The sequence below is a fragment of the Danio aesculapii genome, chromosome 23 (assembly GCF_903798145.1).
Source record: "Danio aesculapii chromosome 23, fDanAes4.1, whole genome shotgun sequence".
NCBI lineage: Eukaryota > Metazoa > Chordata > Actinopteri > Cypriniformes > Danionidae > Danio > Danio aesculapii.
In genome coordinates, this window is record NC_079457.1 from 17,426,550 (window position 1) to 17,451,749 (window position 25,200).

The 25,200-nt window shown below is 34.2% G+C and overlaps 1 protein-coding gene and 1 long non-coding RNA gene across 2 annotated transcripts; one reads left to right on the plus strand and one right to left on the minus strand.

Annotated features, from left to right (window-relative positions):
- Nucleotides 1-915: 915 nt before the first annotated feature.
- myt1a (myelin transcription factor 1a) lies at nucleotides 916-22,216 on the plus strand. Its single transcript, XM_056449050.1, has 23 exons — nucleotides 916-986; nucleotides 6,763-6,854; nucleotides 7,283-7,337; nucleotides 7,434-7,464; nucleotides 7,568-7,630; nucleotides 7,717-7,952; nucleotides 10,199-11,158; nucleotides 11,281-11,415; nucleotides 12,395-12,485; nucleotides 12,693-12,812; nucleotides 12,896-13,110; nucleotides 13,230-13,420; nucleotides 13,536-13,760; nucleotides 13,855-14,009; nucleotides 14,146-14,208; nucleotides 15,546-15,614; nucleotides 15,966-16,028; nucleotides 16,120-16,203; nucleotides 16,319-16,540; nucleotides 18,685-18,776; nucleotides 18,872-18,975; nucleotides 20,662-20,805; nucleotides 20,902-22,216. Exons 1-23 carry the CDS (start codon nucleotides 962-964, stop codon nucleotides 21,043-21,045), a joined length of 3,579 nt encoding a protein of 1,192 aa, XP_056305025.1. The 5' UTR covers nucleotides 916-961; the 3' UTR covers nucleotides 21,046-22,216.
- LOC130217052 (uncharacterized) lies at nucleotides 16,318-25,185 on the minus strand. Its single transcript, XR_008835852.1, has 3 exons — nucleotides 25,033-25,185; nucleotides 24,911-24,954; nucleotides 16,318-16,553 (listed from the first exon to the last, which is right to left on the minus strand). It is a non-coding gene; the product is annotated as an uncharacterized LOC130217052 (long non-coding RNA).
- Between the last annotated feature and the right edge of the window lie 15 nt (nucleotides 25,186-25,200).

Below are 25,200 nucleotides of genomic sequence, written 5' to 3' on the forward strand. Positions count from 1 at the left end.
CCGTTTTAGTGGGTTTATCTTAATTATCATTATAAATTATTGTAGTTACGGTATTTTGTATTGTTTTTATTGTTTGTTTTTATATATGTCTGCAGCACTATTTATTTATTTTTGTTTTATTTATATATTTGCTATGCCCATAACAAATTTCCTGTCATGGACAATAAAGTTTACTTACTTACAACAGTGCTATATGAAACAAATAAATAGTATTATTAAAAGTTCAGTTATGGTCTAACACTAACATGTTTAAGTAAAAGTGATGAAATCTCTCATTCTCGCTGTGTTAGAAATAAGAAGATTTGCAAACTAGAAATAATTTACAGGGAAAGCTATCTTAAGTAAGAACGAATATAAATGTTGTATATGCATATAAGAATATTAACGTATATAAATACACACAAATATTTTGTATATGTATAATAAAATATAAATAATAAATTGTACATATATAATTGAGAATCAAGATTGTGTTTAATTCTGAAAGTTCATCTGAAACACCGTTTAAAACGCAAGACTAATCATGGCGTCCAGTTTGACACAAAGCACAAAAAGTTGTCAGACAATGAGACAACATTTTGTTTGTAAACAATAAATCATATAAAGATTGTTACAGGTTGTGATCTCTTAACTCATTTAAAGGTGATTAAAATATGTATTTTGGGGCAAAAAGTTTTACGCAGAGATTTTCAGTTTTAAAGTCGTGACACATGACTCCAGCTGTACACGACAAGCTTTTGTTTTCATTTTTAGAGGTCATTGTGTGGGAACACAGACAGCGAGGCGCGCCCTGATTGGCTCGCTGAGAAGAACAAAAGCGCCCGTCGCCGCTGATTGGTGGACGCAAACTTACACGAAATAAGTCCGCCCACCTCTGTCTGCAAGTTTTCTTTAAAGTAACTTTCTCTGTGATTAAGTTGAGTAGTTTTGCGGTGTCAAAGGCGAAGGAATCACCGCAAAGATGAAGTTGTGTAAAACTTTTCTCGGTGAGTGCTGGATTTATATTTTAATCAAGCTTTTGCTGTTTGATGCGCTGTTTTTTGATAGCGGGTGTTTGTATATTAACTTTGTCAACAATTCATAGTACGTTTATTGTTGTGATTATAACACAAATAAATTATTTTGTGTTATATTTCTCCGTTTCTCTTTGTTCGAGTGTAAAACTAGTCCACGGTCGGCAGGAACAATAGTTATCCTTTCTTTGTTTACTTTCATTTTGAGCATTAACATAATGGAGTACTTATTTTAACGTGCTCTGATATTGAAGTACACAAAATATTGACCCAGTTTTCAGTTTCTGATGTTTTAAAAACTTGCGAAACGAAATCTCTGTCCAGACATGTTTTGAGACAAAGGCAACTTTTGTTTCCCAGAGGGAGTTGTGCTTTAACTCAGAGGCTCGGACTTCTGGCGTATTAAAACTTTTGTATTTGGGAGGGATCAGTCCATCTGGCTATGTGGGGGGGATTCCGGGGTGTTTTGCTTCTCATTCGCTCAGCTGGCATCCATGTAATATTTATACACGGTGTCTGGCCAGTGGGAACAGACTGTGGCTTTAATTGTATGCTGGGCTGTCCATCTGCATGAAACTTTAGGATAAGGGGTGAGCTAAGTTCCAGCTGGTAACCGCAGAACTTCGCTCTCATTAAATATGCAAAACTTTCAAAAGCCTGATCATACACGATAGGAAACTTTTTGTTGAAGTTTTGTTAAAACTTCCTTTGTTCTTCTATTATGGAGAGAAAAAAAATTAAGTTGCTTATCTTTCCACTACATCACGTAACATTATAATAAACTGCAATAACTTAATACTTTTTATACAGATTGATATTACTTAACAGTTAAATTATTAAATTCTCCACGGATTACTGCACTGTAAAATACGTTAAATTTTATTATCAAAGTTTCATTTTCTGCAGTAAACATTCAAAGTGTGCATTTCATGCTATGGTATACTGATGAATAAAAGTGTTTTTTTTTATTCGTATTTATTCATTTAGGAGACGCCTTAATTTGGAGTGACGTTTTTTTTACTTAATCTAAGTCAGCAATTAAACTTGAATATTCGCTTTATTTTGACATTTTACAGTAGCCTGTGGCAGCCTCTCTATAAATCATAATTCAACCGTTTACTCAGATTAAGTTAATTCAATCATACTCCACAAAACTAGGTCACGTTCTGAGCCTTCTGGAAAAAAAAACATAAAAGAAAAATAGTTCAACGCTTTTAAAGCAAGGCACGTGTCATTACGCGAGAAAAAATAGTTCCATATTAAAGATGTGTTTTATAGTTAACCCTTTATTGGATTGCATTTCTTTACTCCTAAAGTCGCTAGTTAACACATTCAATGTATTTTTTTTCAACACATGCTATAATTTCTAAAATATTAACCTCTTACCATAAACCGACATAACAAGTATTTGGTAAAGTACTGGAATTAATATGCTACATATAGGCTACTATGACGAATTTGAAAATATGAAGTGGAAGACCAATTTATTAAAAACAATCAAAATAAAAAAAATGTCATACTAAATCATCTATTTTTTGAAGTATGCCATAAATTATTTCAGATTCTCGTTTAACATGTTTTGTTATTTTTTTTTACAATAAAACCAAATTCAAGTGTAGTAGTGTAATAAGATTATGTTTATTTGATTATTTTGTAAACCAACATTGCTGTGTAGTGCATACCATTATTAAAAACAGTGATTATTTAAATGACTTTAACAAACATTATATAAACAGTCAAAATATGGTCAAATATTTTGTAAAAGCAGGTAGTTAAAGGGTTAAAAAAAATAATTCTCCTGTCAAGTGAAAGGTGTTAATACTGGATATGACAATCAGACAATAGTCTAGTCGTATAAACATAAAACCAAAAGCTTGTTTTGACGTTTAAATTATTTTATACATGTGTCACGTAACTTATTTTATAGTAAAACCCAGTGTATTCATCGTTTTACTGCCGAATATTTATTGAAAACAGAGCTAAACACCTGCCACCAACAGAGCTCTTGTCCATGGTACTGAAACAGCGCTGTTCTGGGTGCTGAACTTTGCTGCATCTAAACGTGTCGTTTTATTCCAAATATAACTAAATAAACGACTCCGGATTGTACATTAAACGTCAAACGACTTTCCTCTTGCGTGTGAGTGTTTTATGTGGAGTGGGTGGGGGTCAACAGCAGCCCACTCTCCATCTTGTGTTGTACATGATTTACTATGATGATGATGTCACGGCGCAGGGTAGAGGAGGGGTGGACAATGGGCCTGTGAACGAAAGGTAAGTCAGTATCGTTCGACAAAGCGTGTGGAGAAATGATTTTGGCAGCGTTTGTGTTCACGTTACCTGTCGATTAATGGATATATGCGTCTCGCTACCAAGATGAGGATGTTTCGGACCGGTCCCGAGCGAATAATTCACTGGTTTTAACGGTAGCGGCACGAGACTCATTCTGAAGGGGAGGTGTACAACACTGAAGTTAACACACACCGCCTACAAAGAGCAAGAGGCCGCTCGCATCTCCTTGAGAAAACGTCGTTTGCTTATGGTATTTTTGGTTTATTCATTCAGATCTTGGCGTAGATGAAGAATTTATGTTTGGAAAGGTTTGGATTTCCGTTACTATTGAAGCCAAATGGACGCCGGACTTGTGTAATCTCTTAAAGAAGAAGTGCCATTGCATCGTGTTTACATTTTGTAGCATATTTTGCTTCCGCATTGTTATGTTGTGTAGAAGGATGATTTTAAAGCGTGTTTGTGATAGCTATATCTACATTTACGTTGTGGCTTTAATTCCAAGAGACCCAAGAACTTAATAGGGCCTCTATCGGATCTGTAACAAAATATCAATGCTCGCATAGCCTTTCAATTTTAATGTTGTGCTTGTTTGGAAACACTATTTATAGACAAATCGGAAACTTCTTGGTTTAAAGACAATATGGATTTTCAATTGTATGTCTTTGCATTCATACTAGTCCCGACATACGTTTGTACAGTACTATATTGCATGTAAGAGTAGATAAATAGTAATTAGAAACCCTTAAGCAACGTACAAGCAGCATATGTTTCGTCTTGTATGCGTGCGTTATTTACGTGTAACAAAACAATGCTAGCGAACCATCTGTTTACTCGAGGCTAGGCCTACATAATGTACTATTCAGTTGTTAGATTACAGCCTTTTCTTTCAGTTTTACATTTAAATTGCAGTTTAGGCATGGCTTGTTCTTGTTTTGAGACCTCTGTGTGTTGGGCTTTAAACGTTGTTTGCTTTGACGATAGTACAGTGAAGTTGTTCCGCTGTATTTTGTTTCTCTCCGGTGAAAGTGACAGTGTTTTGAAGGAGGAGGGTTTGGCTGATAGTAATTGAAAGGCGTGGTGTGCGAGAAGAGGTTATGCGCAGCAGCATCATGGTGCTTTTTGATGCCAAGAGCGTCATAAGACAAAAGAAAAACTCTTATTAGTCTGTGTTAAAACATAAAAGCAATTTGTGGCTATCATGCTTGTATACAGAAGTTGAGAAATTATTCTCAGTTTTTTGAGAGACTGGACTCTGGACTCTATAAGTTTATTCTTTAATATAGAATATATTATGCCAAGTGACAAGTCCAATATTGTACGCTTTTAATAACTGTTTTCTTTCATCAGATTAGACTACATTTTATATAATATTATCAAACCACTTTCTCCTAATGTTTTTAAAAAGGTGATTCATTCATATTCAGAGTTTTTCCCTGCTATTTTGTAAAATATTTTACATATTCAGAAAGTTGTCTGTGAATTTTCTTAAATAATTCTCTTATATTCTTTCTCCATATACACTGTAAAAAAAATAAGTAAAAAAAGGCAACTGTGGTTGCCAGTATTTTACCGTTAAAAATACAGTACAAACCGTAAAAGTAATTTCTCATTTTATAGTAAACTACTGTATTTCATTCATTTATAGAGGTTTTATGTCTGTATTTTGAAGTACCAGCATCTACACATCTTTTGTTACACAGATAGACATGTTAACCCAGCCATATGCAGGTGGTGATGAGAATGTTTTATAATGAACCAATGCTCATCACAAACAACTTTTCCCACAAGCAGAAAAGTGTATTAATGTGCTCAATGTCATTCACACAGCTACTAAACACCAGTATGGTAACACGCTTGAAATTAAAGTCATGAAATGAACATTGTTTATCAGCATCAGCATAAATCTCTAATGTACAGAACTGATGGGGAAACAACTAAAAAGATCCATAGTAATGTCAACAAAAAGCATAAAAAGTGATGTGCCAAGCAGGGAATTCTGGGAAAGTCAATTTACAGTTATTCGCCGTAAATATTAAGGAAAGATACTGTTAACCAGGTTACGGATTTTTACTATAGCATTTTTACAGTTTTTTACAGTTGAAATCACGACTATTTTTTTACAGTGTATATTTTATAACCTTTTACTATTCGATATAAATTAATTCTCTTATACTTAAAATCAATTGAACTTGTTTCCCTGCGAACAGACATGGGACACAGTTCTAAGAGGTTTGTATTCCGTATTGCATCATATGTGGCAAGTGCCCCAATTGTTGCGGTTCTCCAGGGAATTCCCTCCCCTGTTACGTGTGTGAGAAGAGGCTGAGCACCAGGTGCTGCTTAAAATGTAATCAGACCACATGTAATGACGCCCCGATCAAAACAGCTGGGTCACGGTCGGATCTCTCGTCCACTAAGATGAATAATCAACACCAGAGCCATGATGGCACGCAGATTCTGACAGACCATAATATACTGCTGAAAGCCTATTCAGTGACCAAAGTGCATGTGTCCTCTGGGGCCTATTTAATGTTTGCTTATGGATTAGGGGTGTTCATCTTTGATAGTCATCCCATGAAAAATTATGTAGCGTGTGAATCGGCATTACTGCCAATGATCTGCTTACTTTGTAGTGGTGCGCAGTACTGCTTTCTCAGCATCAATATGTGTTGTAGTTATAATGGCAATTTAAAACTTGTATTCAATTCAATTAAAATTTATTTTAATTTATTAATTTATTTGTGTAGAGATTTTCTTAATAATTATTGTTTCAAAGCAGCTCTACAAAAGATGCACATTACTGCATTACAATCAAATTCAGTGAAGTGAAGTTTATTAGTTACCATAACTGTATCAGTTACTTATAACTAGGGCCAGACACAATCTGCGGACATTCTTTGCTATTTCTGCAAAAGATTTTAGCAGTATCATAACTGAAAACTTAATATATGAAATAAAAAATAATAAATTTTAACATTTATTTAATGTTTACAATGCAAATCTAATTAGATCCGCTTATTTCTTAAACAAATATAATATATCTACTTAAAGACAGAAAATATTACTCTACAAACTGTATTGTAAATAAATTCTATGAACATATTCATATATTTCCCAATAATATTAGTGAATATGAATTTTTAATAAAATTTACACACATTTACACAAGTAAATACATGGACTCGATGTGCTAAAAATCGGCAAATTCCTGCATGCACAGATTCCGAGCGGGCCTACTCATAACTTTAATTAACCAGTAACTAATAGTTCGAGTTCGAGTTACAGTTAGAGTTAAATACTTTTAAAATAAAATGTATATAATAACTAGAAATGTATTTACCCAAGCAAAGATTGCTTTAATGTGTTTTTAATCATTTCAATGTGTAATATTGTTTAGAAAAGTATGCACCCTTATATTTTGGACCTAAATTACTCTACTATTCTATCTATCCAACAGAAAATGAGTTCAGAGGGCAGCTGCTGAGCCAGAGGTGGACACGAGGGGACAGAGTCAGCAGCTGTGAGAGCAAGAGGAGTAGGAGACAAAAAGTGAGACATTATGTGTGTGTGTGTGTCCTATTGATTATCTTATATTCTTACCACAAAACCAAACAGACTAAAAGTACATTTCTCTTTCTGAATCTCTGACATCTTTCTCTGGGAGGGCCCCATTTCTTTCTTATATTTCACCTTTTCTCCATTATGGATTCGGAGAGCATGTGCATTTGAAAGGAGTTAGTGGATGCGTATTATTGATTGAACTCTTTAAAAGCATTTAAGAGGATTGGGGATACTCTGGTGTCTGTGAAATCAGACCTGCTTCCATCTCAAGAAAGGGTCTGAAAGGCATAGATAAGTTAAGAAGGCAGAGAACAGTTAAATTATACTTTTTACATCATTACATTAGAGAAATTGTAAAAGTGCATGTTAAGACATAATAAATAAATCCAAAATAAACCTACGCATTTGTTTTCAAGATGAGCCAAGACGCAGATGATAAGCGGACAAGGACACGCTCAAAAGGAATTAGAGGTGAGAGGTTTTTAAAAAACGTGAGAATATATTTTATGGCCTATTTTAATGAATTTAATGACGCTGACAGCACTTTTATTTCTCTCCTAATCTCAGTTCCTCTTGAGCTTGTCGGACAAGAATACAGGTGAGATGAGCTTTTATTCTTCTGTAGTGTTTACTCATTACATTTAGAAAAACAGAGGTTTATAATATAATGAATACTTCTAATTGAATAATTTGTTTTGCAGCTGCCCTACTCCAGGATGCGATGGTTTAGGCCATGTCAGTGGAAAGTATGCGCGACATAGAAGGTTAGTTCTAACAATTCTTTCACTTATAACTGCCAATGCAAAACAAAATCTAAAATATTTTTACTAAAGCTTGTCGTTCTTTCCAGTGCACTGGGCTGCCCGTTGGCCAAGAAACGAAAACTCCAGGAAGCTGAAGAGAATCAGCCAGCCCCTAAAAAGAAACCCAATCTTCTAAAGCTGGCCATGGATGATGGGTTCAATGCAGACAGTGACACAAACAGTGAAACCGAAACAAAAGATGAGGGAGTGGAGTCTGAAGAAGACACTGCTGATAAGGAGGTTGAGGTGAAGGAAAAGTCACCTGTATCAGAAGCAATGACAGGTGGGTTAATCACATATTAGCTACATTACTTCCAATTGTTGTTAAGTTATGTAACAATGAACTTGCAATACTCTATTATAATCTTCTTTGACCAACAGTTTCCCCCAAATTTGTCAAGCATTATTAAAGTTCCTTTTGTTTATGATTATATTATTCATTGTTATTATAAACTATTAAAGGGAAAGTTCACCCAAAAATGAAAATTGAATCACCCTCAATTGGTTACAAACCTTTATGAGTTTCTTTTTTTCTGTTGAACAATGTTTGAAACCGGTAACCATTGACACCAATAAGACAACTACTATGGATATCAATGGTTACCAGTTTCCAAAATAACTTCTTTTGTGTTAAAAAAAGGTTTCCCAACCAATATCTACCAACTATTGAAATATCCCTACTAATAATTTAATCCTCACAGGTGAGGATGGCCGCAGCAAAAAAAATCAAATTCACTACTGAATGAGTCTATCATGATAATGCCATTAATGCTCGTGTTTTTTTTCCCCACTTTAATGTACAGTCTAATGTTATAGCAGACTGATTTAGTCAGTGAATAATATGCCCTGAACTGTAGAATAAACAGCTAAATGAGAAAGTATATGACCTGTGCCAGTTCTAATCTCTCAGAGTAGCATGTCCCATTTCAGTTAAAACATTCATTCATTCATTTTCTTTTTGGTTTAGTCCCTTTATTAATCCGGGGTCGCGACAGTGGAATGAACCGCCAACTTATCCAGCACATGTTTTCTTTTATTAATAGTGATATATGAGACATGTTTATGGCTAAAATAAACGGTATTTATTAAACTATCATTTTATCAGTTAATAAACATTATTTTAATACGTGCGTTACATGTGACATTGTAAAAGTAGACTTTTCAAAAAATAAACAAAATCCAACTTAATAATAATAACAATAATAATAATAATAATAATCATCATCATCATCATCATCATCATCATCATCATCATCATCAATATTATTATTAAAGTAGGATTTTAAAAATTTCTTAATAAATAATAAATATAAAATTTTATTTCTTAATAAATTGCCTTATTATTTATTTATTTATATGATTTATATATGAGATAAGAATACGTGTTAGCTTTTGTAAGTGATTTCATGTTTTAGAATAGAATATGTAATGTTGTCAATAATATTTGTAAAGGGACATGGGCCCTTTATGTGCCATTTACATTTATTTCAATTAATATGGAAGACGAGAGGATGTTTTACCAAAACTAATACTAGACTTTTTTTAAATGCGTGTGTAAAAAACAATAAAATTTGCACAAAGAAATTATGAGGTTTTTCTCTAAAGAAGTTGTTACCACCTCGTTTAGAGCATCATTATGGGTGTTTTCCGTTATAACCAACGTGGTTTAAACAATGGATCTGCGACAGAGAAACTACTTTTTTTGGGAAACACTCGTCACTATATCGTTCTTTTCACAAACAATGCATTGTACTATGATAGTTCAGCCACGAGTTATGTTGCTGTTTGGGAAACGCACCCCTGGCTAGTACATTCGACTTGCTTCAGTCAAAATTTGGCCATTTAAATAAAAAAAAAAAAAAAAAAAAAATCAAACATAATAATAATCCAACTTTTGGTCTTTCTAACCATCCGAACCCCTCTTGGCTACAGACCTTAATTTAACTTAATAAATTGTATGAAGAGAGGATTCATTAATAATATATTTGAATAACAGTTAAATAATTAATAGCAGCATATATACAGTTGAAGTCAGAATTATTAGCCCCCCTGTTTATTTTTTTATTTTTTTCTGTTTAACGGAGAGATTTTTTCAGCACATTTCTAAACATAATAGTTTTAATAACTCATTTCTAATAACTGATTTCTTTGATCTTTGCCATGATGACAGTAAATAATATTTGACTAGATATTTTTCAAGACACTTCTATACAGCTTAAAGTGACATTTAAAGGCTTAACTAGGTTAATTAGATTAACTAAGCAGGTTAGGGTAATTAGGCAAGTTATTGTAATAATTCTGACTTCAATTGTATATATGGGGCATGTTTGATTCACCTGTCCCCACCAATGTCAAGTGCAAACCTACGAAAACCTAGAAATTGTAACTATTTTAGGGTTATATAACATGCACATAAAAACCTTTACTATAGTGTGGTTTATGTATTTAAACTTACAAGTTAAAATTTTTTACAAAGCAACATAAAAATGGCTTTTGTTTATAATTGTTTTATGTTGTTATTTCCTTTAGAAGAAAGTTCACAAGTGGACTCAGAAGAGAAAGAGACACCAATCAGACAACCAAGTCCAGTGCCAGAGATTGAAATTGAAAAGGAGGAGGCCAATAATGAAAGCACGCCCATCCAGCAAATCACCATGGATACCGAGGCAGAGGAGGAGCTACAGGTTGCTGAAGAGATTCAGGCAAGAGAGGAAGAGGTTGAGGAGGAAGCAGAAGAGATTACAGAAGAGGAGCGGGTGACCCAGCAGCTGAAAGAGACCGACGAGCCTGTGACAACAGTTGAGGAGGAAGAGGAGGAAGATGAGGAAGATGAAGAGGGGGAAGAGGAAACACAATGTTTGAGCCAGAAGAACAACTCGGACCACCAGTACTTTAGCGGTGACTTTGGCAAAATGCAGACCAAAGAGACTGGGGAGCTGGAGAGGGACAGTGAAGAAGAGGATGAGGAAGGAGATGAGGAGGAGGAGGAAGAACAATCCCAGGTCGAGTCTTCCTCCCTAATGGTTCCCATCCCCATTGTTTCAGCTCAGGAATTAGACGTGATGACACACAGCAACATAAATCTAGACCATCATCTTGGCGAAGATGAGGAAGAGGAGGATGAAGATGAGAGAGACGATGTTTCAGATAAAGACTCGCCCACTGTAGTCATCGAGCTCGGTTCAGAAGGAGAGGAAGAGGAAGAAGAGGAAGAGGAAGATGACGGAGAGGAGGAGGAGATTGATGAAGCAGATGATGATGATTTAGACAGCATGTCACAAAGGTCAGAGGTCACTGATGACTCGGAGACATACGACATGACACGAGGGAATCTGGGACTCCTGGAACAGGCCATTGCACTTAAAGCTGAACAAACCGGCCACAGTTCTGAAGAGAGCTATTCTCCTGAGCAACAGCACTACCACAGCTTAGACGACAGGACGAGTAAGGTCATGGACATCGCCGCTCGGAGAGCATACTATGGCAAAGGTGACAGGAAATGCTCATTTTAGCACCCTTTAAGTGAGACCAATTATAAACCCAGTAAAATATAGTGCATGTGTGTGTGTGTGTGTGAGTTAAATTTGCTTTGTTTCCTCACTTGAACACAGACGGTTCTAGATTAGAGAAGAAAGAAGTAAAGTGCCCTACTCCAGGATGTGATGGCACAGGTCATGTAACTGGACTATATCCACACCACCGCAGCCTTTCTGGGTGCCCACACAAGGACAGAATCCCTCCAGAGAGTAAGCATCCTTTTGCAATAGTTCTATGAGCTTATACTTAAAATACAATTACATAGAAACTGTATATAAAATAAAATATACAGTTGAAGTCAGAATTATTAGCCCCTCTGTTTATTTTTTCCCCAATTTATGTTTAACGCAGAGAAGATTTTTTCAACACATTTCTAAATATAATAGTTTTAAAAACTCATTTCTAATAACTGATTTTTTTGCCATGATGACAGTAAATAATATTGTACTAGATATTTTTCAAGACACTTCTATACAGCTTAAAGTGACATTTAAAGGCTTAACTAGGTTAATTACATTAACTAAGCAGGTTAGGGTAATTAGACAAGTTATTGTATAACGATGGTTTGTTCTGTAGACTATCGAAAAAATATATAGCTTAAAGGGGCTAATAATATTGACCTTAAAATGTTTTTTAAAAAAATTTAAATCTGCTTTTATTCTAGCCAAAATAAAACAAATATGTCTTTCTGCAGAAGACAAAATATTATCAGACATACTGTGAAAATTTCCTTGCTCTGTTAAACATCATTTGGGAAATATTTAAAAAAGAAAAAAATTCGAATAATTATTAGATAAAATACTTATATTTATTAATAATTCTAATAAAATTCTAATAATAAAAGGGGGGCTTATAATTCTGACTTAAACTGTATGTTACATTACATTTTATATACATATATAATAGATTTTTATTAGCAGTTGTAGAGACATTTATTTCGATACATAAATGAGTATGATTTTTAAAAGAAGTGGCTTACGCCAAGGGTGCAATTACTTGTTCAAAAATGTTACATATACATATATTTTGAATATTATGAAATATTGCTACAATTTCAAATAACTTCCCTTTGCTTCAGTGTCAAACAATCCTTAAATCATTTCATGCTGATTTGGGGCTCAAGAAACATTTATTTCTATTATCAATGTTGAAAAGATTTGTGTTGGTTAATATCTATTTTTCCACTAGTCCTGGCAATGCATGAGAACGTACTGAAGTGTCCCACACCTGGATGCACTGGGCAGGGACATGTGAACAGCAACCGCAATACACATCGCAGGTACTGTTCCTTAACGATTTTAACATGTTTGCTTTTCTTTTCACATAAAATTTCACTAAAACTAGAGGTGATTCAATGATTACAATAGAAAGTATCATTTTAAAAATTAAAAGATTTTTTTACTTCTATGGTAAAATTTGAAAGAAAAATTGCATACTGACACTTCTCCCTAAAACCATGTGATTTTCTTATATTTTATGCTTTTAGCCTCTCTGGATGTCCTATTGCTGCTGCAGGGAAACACAAAAGCCATGACAAGCAGTCACAGCCACAGACCTCTGTCATTGATCCTGCCGCTGTAGGCTCAAACTCTGATAGAGTTCTCAGGTAAATGTTTTCAATATTCTAGCTAGATCCCTGTCGGTTACACAGACAAAACAGCTTGATGAGAAAACATTTTTTTTCTACAGGCCTATGTGTTTTGTGAAGCAGCTGGAGATCCCGCAGTATGGTAGCTACAGGACTAATGCCATGCCGGCTACTCCTCGCGCCAACCTGGCCAAGGAGCTGGAGAAGTATTCCAAGGTGTCCTTTGACTATGCAAGCTTTGATGTACAGGTTTTTGGCAAGCGCATGCTTGCCCCTAAGATGCCCACCAGCGAAACCTCACCTAAAGCCTTCAAATGTAATACCCCTCTCATTTCTTACAGTTTAAAATAATGAATAAGATACACAAGCAAGAGTTTATTGATAGCACACTGAAACACATGTTTTCATAATTAACAGCAATATTATTTCCCAAAGCCCCATCCCCAAGCCACAGCCTGTCTGGAGGCTACACCAAAAGCAGCTCCTCTTCCACCTCAAGTGGGTACGACTACACCCATGATGCCGAAGCCGCACACATGGCTGCCACTGCCATCCTCAACCTGTCCACCCGCTGCTGGGAAAGACCCGAAAACCTCAGCACCAGACCACCAGATCAGGCCGACAAAGTGCGTTCATCCCATTCTATCTGCACCTGTCATTCAGTCTAGAGAATATTTAAAGTTTCATATCATCCATATTACCCACACCACATAAAAATAATTCATTTATTTTGCAATCTAGGACATGGACATTGAGGTCGATGAAAACGGTACACTGGACCTCAGCATGAAAAAACCCAAAGGGGAAGGAGTCAGGTCACCAGACCCATCATCCTCCTCGTCATCGTCTTCTCAACACCATGGTGTCACCTCGCCTCACTCTAGCCACACCTACAAGCAAGAGGAGTGGGAGGGGCCTCTGGACTACACCAAGTCAAACCGAGAGAAAGAGGAGGAGCCAGAGGAGGTACATGTCTATTGGTTTGACGAAGATATTTTCACACATACTTGAGAGTCTGAAACATTTTGGATATAAAAAAAACACGTGATATTGTCCTCAGGTGGAGTACACCACACACTCATATGCCTCTTCTGATGGAGAAGATGATGATGGCACTCAGGAGGGAGCAGAGGACAGGACGTACCCTGGTGAGGTCACGACCTCCAGCTATAAGGTCAAATTTCAGCCCAAGGACCTCAAGAAAGAGATCTTGCTGTGAGTGTCTGCAACAGCATCCTTATTTAAACAGAAAACACATGTGCAAAGCCAATGTCTCTAGTGCCTTACCTTAGTAAACCTCCTAACCAGAATGATTCCACAGAGATTTACTGCTCTCTACATGTCTTTTCAGATGTCCCACCCCAGGTTGTGATGGCAGTGGGCATATAACTGGGAACTATGCATCTCACCGAAGGTATGTGACACAGTGTTTCTAGTCTAGTCTCACATTTTCTCATTTTTCTTCATCCGTTTTCTTCTTTGCTCCACCCTCCTTACGCAACAAATGCTTTGTTTCTTTACTGCACTTAGCATTAAATTAATAATTTAATAAATTTAATATATGTACTAGTTTTTCCATTTTAGCTGTACAAGATGACAGACTTACTCACAAGCTAATTCTTTGTATTTTAGCAGTATATACAGTTGAAGTCAGAATTATTCTGAAATAGTTTTTCTTTTTTAAAATATGATTAACAGGCCAAGGAAATTTTCACAGTATGTCTGATAATATTTTTTCTTCTGGAGAAAGTCTAATTTGTTTTATTTCAGCTAGAATAAAAGCAGTTTTTAATAAAAAAAAAAACATTTTAAGGTCATTAATAGCCACTTTAAGCTATATCAGGGTATATACAGGAACCAGAGAGTAAAATTCAATACCTTTTAAGACCTTTTTAAGACTCTTTCCATACATTTGAAGACCTCATCGCCACTTTAGGTCTGAAGTGGTAACATTGGCGACATTTTAAATATGTCCACTAAATACTGATTGTAAGAAACTAATCCTAAACGAAAATATTATTCGTATACTTTATAAAAATGTTAATCCAGGAAGTTTAACAATAAATAATGGTGCTGCCTTGGTTACTGCAGTAAACAAAGCAGTGTGACATCAAATATAGCAGGATTTTACCGATTTCATAAACCACACAGCATCCCAAAATTTTAAACTTCAGCATACACTTATAATTATGCAACTGTATAATCAAAAATGATGCAAAATATAATACCTAGTAACAGCCTTTAAGACTTTTTAAGGGCCTTAAATTTCTTAAATTGATTTATCAACTTTTAATACTTTGTAAGACCCCACGGACACCCTGTATATATATTTTTTGATAGTCTATAGAACAAACCATCATTATACAATAACTTGCCTAATTACCCTAACCTGCTTAGTTAATCTTATTAACCTAGTGAAGCCTTTAATGTCGCTTTAAGCTGTATAGAAGTGTCTAGAAAAATATCTAGTCAAATATTATTTACTGTCATCATGGCAAAGATCAAATAAATCAGTTATTAGAAATGAGTTATTAAAACTATTATGTTTAGAAATGTGTTGAAAAAAATCTTCTCTCCGTTAAACAGAAATTGGGGAAAAAATAAACAGGGGGCTAATAATTCTGACTTCAACTGTATATTGCTAAAATACACAGTTTGCATTATACTACACAATACATATAACTCTTCCATCTTCATTTAAACTTACTTCCTTCTATTCTTTCCTCCTGGTGTTTTTCTACTGCTCTTCAGTCTCTCTGGTTGTCCCCTTGCTGATAAAAGTCTTCGGACCCTCATGGCTGCCCACACTGCTGAACTCAAGTATGTCTGTGCTCTGATTTTTCCTCTAATGAATGAACTCTACTGATTACTACTTATACTTTGCTGAACACTGCTGTTCCTGTAATACACTGTTTACTGTCTCTTTTGCTGGCTACTAATGCACTCTTTGAACCAGTATTCACTTGAAATTTTTATTGGACAAAATGTTATTTTCCAGGACTGTTTAGTCACAGCAAACCAAATTAGACATATTAAGCATCCAGACTGAAACCCAAATGTTTATTTAAAGATATAATATGAATGTATGGGTGATATTTAAATTATATCTCTCTAAAGCAGTGCTGTTTGTAGCAATGCTAACGTGTCTTTTTCTTTTTATGTGAAACCCAGATGCCCTACCCCAGGTTGTGATGGATCAGGACACATCACTGGAAACTATGCTTCCCATAGAAGGTTTGTTAGTTATAAATTTTGCATTCACTCCTCCAAAAATATCAAACCGTGCATGTTGAACACAGTAACATTTGCATGTTATCTTTTGCAGTCTGTCTGGATGTCCACGTGCCAAGAAGGGAGGAATCAAAACCACCCCGACTAAGGATGACAAGGAAGATTCTGAGCTCATAAAGTACGTTTTTAATAAACCTACTATGCTGCACAAAGCCAGCGGATTTACTAAGCACAGCCTGCGTCTTTAGAGAATGCCAAAACTGACTGCCAGCTCATCACTTACCTCTCTATAGGTGCCCGGTGCCAGGTTGTGACAGTCTGGGGCATATCAGTGGGAAATACGCCACCCACCGCAGTGCCTATGGGTGCCCGCTGGCAGCACGCCGGCAGAAGGAGGGCATGTTAAATGGCACACCATTCTCCTGGAAGGCCTTCAAGTCTGAGGGCCCGACCTGCCCCACGCCGGGATGTGATGGATCAGGACATGCCAATGGCAGCTTTCTCACTCATCGCAGGTACAGATGGAGCCTAGTGTAATTTACAGATAAATATTAGGATTCTGTTTTGAATACACAGAAAGGAGGAACATATTCACAGCAAGGATGATAACTATAATGATGCACTAATTATAGAATTAAACATTGTTCAAAAGTCTATTATTTAAAAACAGATCAAAGTTTTTCTCAAGCTGATAAAAGCATTGACAACTAATCATGCTGCATTAAATAGTTTGATTTAAAGCAGCATCAGACAACAACATTTACATTTACACTTGTGCTTAAAAGCAGAATGTTTACTGTGCATTTGTGTGAGCTAGGAATATATGGATGCCCAAATAGACTTGATCACAAGATTTTCTGGTGTTTATTGCGATAACAATATCAATGACGATAATATATATATATATATATATATATATATATATATATATATATATATATATATATATATATATATATATGCTGCAAAAAACCCATGTATCTTTAGGGATAAGTACTACTATTCCTATTATTTTTATTTATTATTTAGTTATTATTATTTATTAAGTGTTGTGAGCACTCACCTAATGTACTGTAATATCCGTTTCATTCATGCTGAATGCTAGAGGGCACTTCTGCATTACAGAAATAAAGACATTGGCTGTATCCGAAATCACCCCTATACGTTCATTCACTATTTCCTTACATTAGTCCACTAATATAGCCAACTTAAGGGGGTGAATAAAACCAGTGAGTGCACCAGAAAAGATGTCATTTTGATTTTCATCATGAATACAAACGTTAATTTTACAATTAAATTGTTTAGAGACTGAAAGGATTCTGCTGTGAATGCCATATTGTGGTCATTCTAGCTCAGAGGTGCCCAAAGTTGGCCCATGGTAACCTTTGGTTTGGCCCGCCATGCCATCTGAAAAGAGAGGGAGAATGATGGGGAGTTGTTTGGGGCAAATGTCTTTGAAAAACATTGTTATTTTGAATTTAACCTAACCTTATGTTTCTTTGTTTAATTGATGAGCTACAAAAATCCAACTAAAATTAAATGTTTAATTAAAATGTTGTAAATTAATCAGACTTTTAAAATGTAAATACTGTCACTTGACAGAAAGAGGACAATGCACAAGGCATGGGAGAGCAAATTAAGGCATGGGCAGGAGCAGCTTGACTAGTGTTTTCAGCATTGAACTCTGTGTAATAAATGGGATTGTTTGTTTTATTATAGTAAGTTCATTATAAAATGGTAAAAACGATACTACATGTTTAATGAACATGTTTTAAAGCAACGTTTTCTAGTTATTTTTCCATATTAGCAAATAAATTAGGAAATTATCCATGGCAAATTTATTGTAATACAGTTTGGTATATTTACTTTTGGCCCACAGCCTCAATCAAATTTGGATTTTGGCCCTTTATAAGTGGGCACCCCTGTTCTAGCTGTTGAGTGTACATCATTTATACTCGTAATTGCGGTGCAATGTGGGATTGATTGAGCGCACTTTATAATGCTATGCTAATTGACTCAACATTTAACACAAAATAGTATGATCACTTCCTAATTCTGTGACATAAAACCATGTCTGGTCCCAAAAAGAAGTTATTTCAAACACTTGACTGACGTTATTAAGTAAATTTAGAGTTGCAAAACAAGTACTGCTGTTGTGCCTATATTCATTGCACAGACTGATTCACGGTTTATTGTTATTATCACACGAATATTATCATCTGGAGAATTTTTATTAGTATATATTGCAAATGATAAGATATATTGCTCATCTTTAGTTTAAGTGCTAACATAGCTATCATTTCCGTTATCTTTATACAGTAGTTATTACTCTTAGACTGATATATCTGTGAGCGAATTAGAACTGTCATCACTGTTTCTTGAGCAAATAGTATATATATATATATATATATATATATATATATATATATATATATATATATATATATATATATATATATATATATATATATATATATATATATATATATATATATATATATATATATTGTGATTCTAGAATTTGACAAAGTATTTAACTTGGAAATGTCATACTGAGATGTTTTGAAATATTAGAAATGTCTATTTTTGACTTTCTGGGGTTATTGAGGGCTGATGTAAGTCTTGTTTTATATCTCATAATCATGGTGTGTTTCCACAGCCTGTCAGGTTGCCCTAGAGCTTCAGCTAACAAGAAGAGAGCCAGGTTCCCAGGAGATGACTACATCAGCAAGAAATTCAGGGCAAGTGATGGTAAGATCAAATATCATCTGCTTCTCTTATTGTGTCCCATTATGTTTATATTTCACTTTTGATAAACATATGCATTGTTTTTTTAATCCATTCAGTACTGGACAATGATGAAGATATTAAACAGCTGAACAAAGAAATCAATGAACTGAATGAGTCGAACTCTGAGATGGAAGCAGACATGGCCAACCTCCACACACAGGTCTGCTTTCATCAAATACATATATGCTCTGCTATACAAAAATTTGTGGCCGGTGGAGTTTTAAAGATGTTTTAAAAGACAACTTTTGTCTATCTGCATTTAATTAAAAAATACAGTAAAAATGCTAAAAGCCATCCTTGTATTGTTTGTATTGTTTAGAATTAATCTGCAGATTTTCACAGAAATTTGAACCCATTATTGAGTCTAATTCATTGATGTAAATATAGTAGGGCTGCACGATTAATAAAAAATAAGATTGTAATTCCTATTACAAGCATTTGATATGTTTTTTCTTTCATTGCGAACATAAAGTATTGTGCCTGAAAATAATTATTTTACAGTGTCACTACAACTACTCTAGCATATACAATGTTGAATATAATGCAAAAGGAAATCTGATAATGACAAATGTCTCTTTGTACCAGTGAGAAAAATGGTCTAATAATGTTGTCAATGACAATAATTAAACTTCAGATTACAACTATTCATAATTCTGATGTCATCACTTTACTGTGAATTAACAAACAGGACATATTTAAAGTCTGTTCAAGTCCACCATTCCAAGTCTATACAAAATTAAGCATTTTAACCAACAGAAGACTTGCACATGGGCCTAATTTTATTAGTGTTGTTTTACCACATGTTTGAGAAATAACAATAATATTAGCCTACTCATATTAACCCTTATCTACAGAATTGTGAGAAAATTGTAATCTTGATTTTAAGCAAAAAAAAAAAGCAAATAACTATATTAAAATCACACTGAAAAAAATACAAGACTGTCTACTTAGCTTAAATGAGGGAAACAATGACAATACAATTAGATTAAGCAGTCAATAATAAGTAGAAAAATAAATCTATTAAAGAAATGCTGTTGGTTGTGGTTGGGGATAAATAGGAAATATGCGAACATTTGATTATTTTTAGAGCTTGGGAGGTATGAATTCTGCTATTAAACATAACAACCTCTGAACTTAAAACAGGTCTGTTTTTTCCATTTATCTAAAAGATACGTGTTCTATTTTTTTAAATCTTAAAAGTTCAAAAGTCTTGTAATAACCCTGAGAAACTTTCAATGAGTGCCATATTAAAGTTGAAAGGTTTTTAGTTCATGTTTGGTGAAAAAAAATATGTTTTACTCCTGGAATCTAAAATAAATATAAAACTGGTTATTGTCAGTGCTGAAAACTGTTCAGTTTCCTTTGAACATTTTCAGTATTTTAAAAAATAAACTCAGAAGAGTAGTGTTAAATAAGAAAAACACGATCTATACTTTAAGCTCTACAGTTTTATGCAAAAAATTTCGGCACTCCACTGTTGCTGCGTAGTAATGTGTTCTTTCTTTATAAGAGAAGATCAGAGTGAAATGCCATTTGATTTCTAGAGAAAGCTAGATAATGTTATGTTTTTCAAACAAACTTTTGCACCTGTCTGTTTTTGTTATGACTTGATTTGCATTGCATCTGTTGATTAAATAAATGTTATGTCAGAACTCAAATGTTGCTTTTTCCCTAGGGTGTAAAATATATACAAATGAAATTGCTGATTTGAAAGGCCAGCAGATTATGGCTTGCAATTATGTAAACTATCAGGGGTGGCTAAACTTTTGCATAAGACTGTTTAACAATATTGCAATACTATAAAGTGAAGCACATCTTATTCATTCATCCATTTCTATCTCAATAGATCTCATCCATGGAGAAGAACCTCAAGAGCATGGAGGAGGAGAATAAGCTGATAGAGGAAAAGAATGAGGCTCTGTTCATGGAACTGTCAGGCCTGAGCCAGGCTCTCATCCGCAGCCTTGCCAACATCCGTCTACCACAGATGGTTAGTCCACTTGCTGCCTATTCCATTCATTGAGCGTTGCGCATGATACTTTTTCTTCCTTGTTTCTTACCAATATCAATCTATTATTTACCACAGCAAGAGCCAATCACCGAGCAGAACTTTGACACCTACGTGGACACGCTGACCCATATGTTTACTGATAAAGAGTGCTATCAAAACCCGGAAAACCGAGCTCTGCTGGAATCCATCAACCAGGCCGTCAAAGGTATTGAGGTGTGAGCAGCTGGAAGACACTGTGGGTTGAATAACCAGACCAACTACGTGAAAAAAAAACTAAAATACTGTTTAAGGACATTCAGGTTTTGTATGTGTCTCCCTCTGAGCTGAGGAACGACACGAGACCCGTGGATTAAAAGAGAAGGACCAAATTCCATTTCCAAAATAATGCTGCTTAGCGATTTTGATGCGATACAAGATCCTTTGCCTCTTAAACCAAGCTGGCTCTACTTGTTCTTCTTCTTCTTTCGGGATATTTTTGGAGCAAAGCATTTGTTACTGTTTTCTAGAGCAACTCTCACCGACACTGATTTGCCTTTCTTACTTCCCTCAGTGCATGGAGGTTGCTGTGAACAATAAGTCGTGAGATTGTCGTGTGTGTCTGTTGGGGTGAGTCTACGTGCGTATGAGTGTTTTTGTGTGTACTGTCCGAAGTAATGAGCTCCCTCGACAAAAAATATGATTAGTATGCAGCACTGCTACATTGGAAGCCCTTGTATGATAATGTTGTCTCATATTTGGTGTAAATGTGCTCCTGTTCCATTCAGTAATATTTATCGTATTTGAGAACATAGATATTGCACTTCCACCAATAGTTTGTAGTTTCATTGTCATGTCATTCTTGTAATTATTATTATTATTATTATTACTGTTGTTATTATTATGGCTATTTAAATTGGGTCCTTGAAATGTAAGTTTAATTTATTATTTATTCATGTTAAGGTTTATTTATTAATCAGTGTCTATTTATGGACTTAATTTATTTCACAAAGCAAAATTCTATACACAGCTTTTAAGCAGTTCTTAAAGAGGAGAGAAGTTGCCCTCTGTGTTGTGAAAGAGGCAATATTTTAAGAATATCGACAGCAAATTGTTTTATAAACCTTCCTATTTATTTTAAAGACAGAGATTTATAATCTCTTTTTTAAGTGCAAATATTTTCTACCTGACAATTTTTATATTGTTTTTTTAATATTCTCCTTTATTTAATGAGTTCTGTTTTCCATAAAAGTATTTTGACACCCTCCAGAGTGAAGTGGGTTGAACAGATATGATGTATTTATTGTTATTTATTTAGTATTTAAGAACAAATTGAATGGAGATCTTGTTGCATATTTATTTTGTAAATGTCTCTGTGTTAGTGGTTGCTGCATATGGATAGTCTTTGCCCATGTTGTCGATAAAATAAATGGGAATTCTATCACCTACAATGGAGTGTGTCCTATTTAACGCTTGCTTTATGTTGACGCTTTGTAACTGGGCTAGTATTTGCCCTGGATCGAACTATAATATTTTGGTCAGTTCCAATAGTTTTGAATTCTCCGACATTTATCAAGCCAACCTCTCAGTAGGATACTTGGCTGACATCTGCCGGATACGCAGCGATTCAGTCACGATTTATGCTCAGCTGTTTAGGTCTGCATTCAATTACAGTGCAAAAACTTATTTGTATGTAAACATCATTAAAATAAAGTACAATGCTGATAAATTATTGATATTATTACAGCCAAATGTTCATTGAAAGAAGACCCTAAACAACACCGTTTTAAATATATAGAAGAATACACAATTTTACATTTTATATTTTGCAACTGCTGCTCAATAAAACATATTCTGAAAACATTTAATTTCAAGCTCTGTATACCAATATTCATTCATTCATTCATTCATTTTTTTTTCGGCTTGGTCCCTTTATTTATCAGGAGTCACCACAGCGGAATGAACCGACAACTTATCTAGCATATGTTTTACACAGTGGATGCCCTTCGAGCTGCAACCCAGTACTGGGAAACACCCATACACTCTCTACATTATAGTTTAAAGTAACATGAATATATCTTATGTAAAACTGTGCAAATTATGAACAGCGATTTAAAAAATGTAAGCTGCAAATTGTATTATTAATCAATTATTATTATATTTATTTATTATCTGTTACACTGAGTCAAAAAGTTTTTTTATACAGCAAAAATATTTAAAAGTTTATTTGTAGAAAATATATTTACATAATACATATTTCACAATTGTTGGCATATGTATAGTTGAAGTCAAAGTTATTAGCCCCTCTGATATTTTTTTTCCCCAATTTCTAAACATAATAGTTTTAATAAGTCATTTCTAATAACTGATTTATTTTATCTTTGCCATGATGAAAGTAAATAATATTTTACTAGATATTTTCAAGACACTTCTACACAGCTCAAAGTGACATTGCAGGGCTTAACTAGGTTAATTAGGTTATTTAGGCAGGTTAGGGTAATTAGACAAGTTATTGTATAACGATGGTTTGTTCTGTAGACTATCGAAATAAAAATATAGCTTAAAAAGGCTAATAATTTTCACCTTAAAATTAAAACTGCTTTTATTCTAGCCGAAATAAAACAAATAAGACTTTCTCCAGAAGAAAAAATATTATCAGACATACTGTGGAAATTTCCTTGCTCTGTTAAACATCATTTGGGAAAAATAAAAAAAAATAAAAAATAAATTTAAAGTGGGTTTAATAATTCTGATTTCAACTGTATGTTGTATATGTAAACATTTCAATGTTTTTAATTCATATTTTATGATCGGGTCATGTGTCTAGTCTTCAAAATATTATAAATACAGCTAAGCAATAAAAATTATGAGACCACAATGCAATCCTCAGTTTTTATGTATGAACAGTTTATAGTTATAGTACATGAACATTTTTAGACAACTAATAGGATAAGCCAATACCAATGTTTTAACTTCAGAATAGTTATTTTTGAATATTACTTGTAATATTACAATTAGGGGTGTCACGGTGGTACAGTGGGTAGCACAATTGCCTCACAGCAAGGTTGCTGGGTCAGTTGGGTCATTTCTGTGTGGAGTTTGCATGTTCTCCTCGTGTTTGTTTCCTCCGGGTGCTCCGGTTTCCCCCACAGTCCAAAGACATGCGCTATAGGAGAATTGAATAAGCTAAATTGTCCGTAGTGTATGTGTGTGAATGAGTGTTTTTCAGTGATGGGTCACGGCTGGAAGAGCATCCACTGCGTAAAAACATATGCTGGATAAGTTGGAGGTTCATTACGCTGTGCCAATCCCTGATTAATAAAAGAACTAAGCCAAAAAGAAAATTAATGAATGAATATTACAATTAAATTAATTAATATTTGGTGAAATAACCCACATTATCAACCCCAGCAAATGAAAACATCTTATTCTAAACAATTTTCACCTTCTTAAAAAAAAAAATAAATAATAAATAAATAAATATGTATGTATGTATGTAAAGTGCTTAGCATAGAGTACACACCATTTTGAAATTGAATATTTTTATCCATTTCTCAGTGAATATAGGCAATGTATTTTGGTTAATTTAAACGAAACAGATTTATTAAACAGATATAATTATTAAGATAATATTTTAATCACCTGACATATTTAGAAATTTAAAGATAATGCAACTAAATTTAAGCAAAATATTGCAAAAAAATTAATTTAAACTAAATTATTATTATATTTTTTTTGCTTCTCTTCATTTTTTCCTCTTTTTTTTTAAATTGTATTTAATATTTTTCTATAACATAAATTTGGCTGTACTAGTTTGTACCGTTATAAAGTTATTTTGTTATATAGGCTTCAGATTTGACTTCAGTACTGACTAATCTAATGTATATGCACAAATATAATATTGTATAGCTTCCTATTAAAAATATGAATTTAAAAGAGAGATTTGTGAGGGGTGTACTTATATATGCTAAGCACTGTATGTGCGCATACATGCGTGCGTGCGTGTTTGTGTTTATGTATATAAAATTGTGAAATATCTAATAATATTTTATAATATTAAAAATATCTAATAATATTTTATAACAGTGTTTCCTTTGTGATAACTTACCCCATAAGGTGAAGGACTTATAAACACCTAGCCTGCTCTCTTCTCTAAAATAAGGGTGAAATACATGAGTTTTCAAACTAAAATCAAACAGAAAATAAAGTGCTCTACTGATAGTTAATCACCTGTGTAAAAGGCTGTCGACTCTTCCTGGATTTGGTTTCTTCAATCCTTATCAAGACCAGAGACTGTCGTTTGTTTGTTTGTTTGTGAAAATATCACTAAGATAATGTAGTGAGCATGACCATGTGCTCCATGGCCCATATTTCCTCTGTTTGTGTGCGTGACGTCAC

Coding starts and splice junctions, on each gene's coding strand:
- myt1a (XM_056449050.1), top strand. CDS start 962: ATGAAGTTGTGTAAAACTTTTCTCG. Junction 987..6,762: donor GTTGTGTAAAACTTTTCTCG/GTGAGTGCTGGA, acceptor TCTATCCAACAG/AAAATGAGTTCAGAGGGCAG. Junction 14,209..15,545: donor AACTATGCATCTCACCGAAG/GTATGTGACACA, acceptor ACTGCTCTTCAG/TCTCTCTGGTTGTCCCCTTG.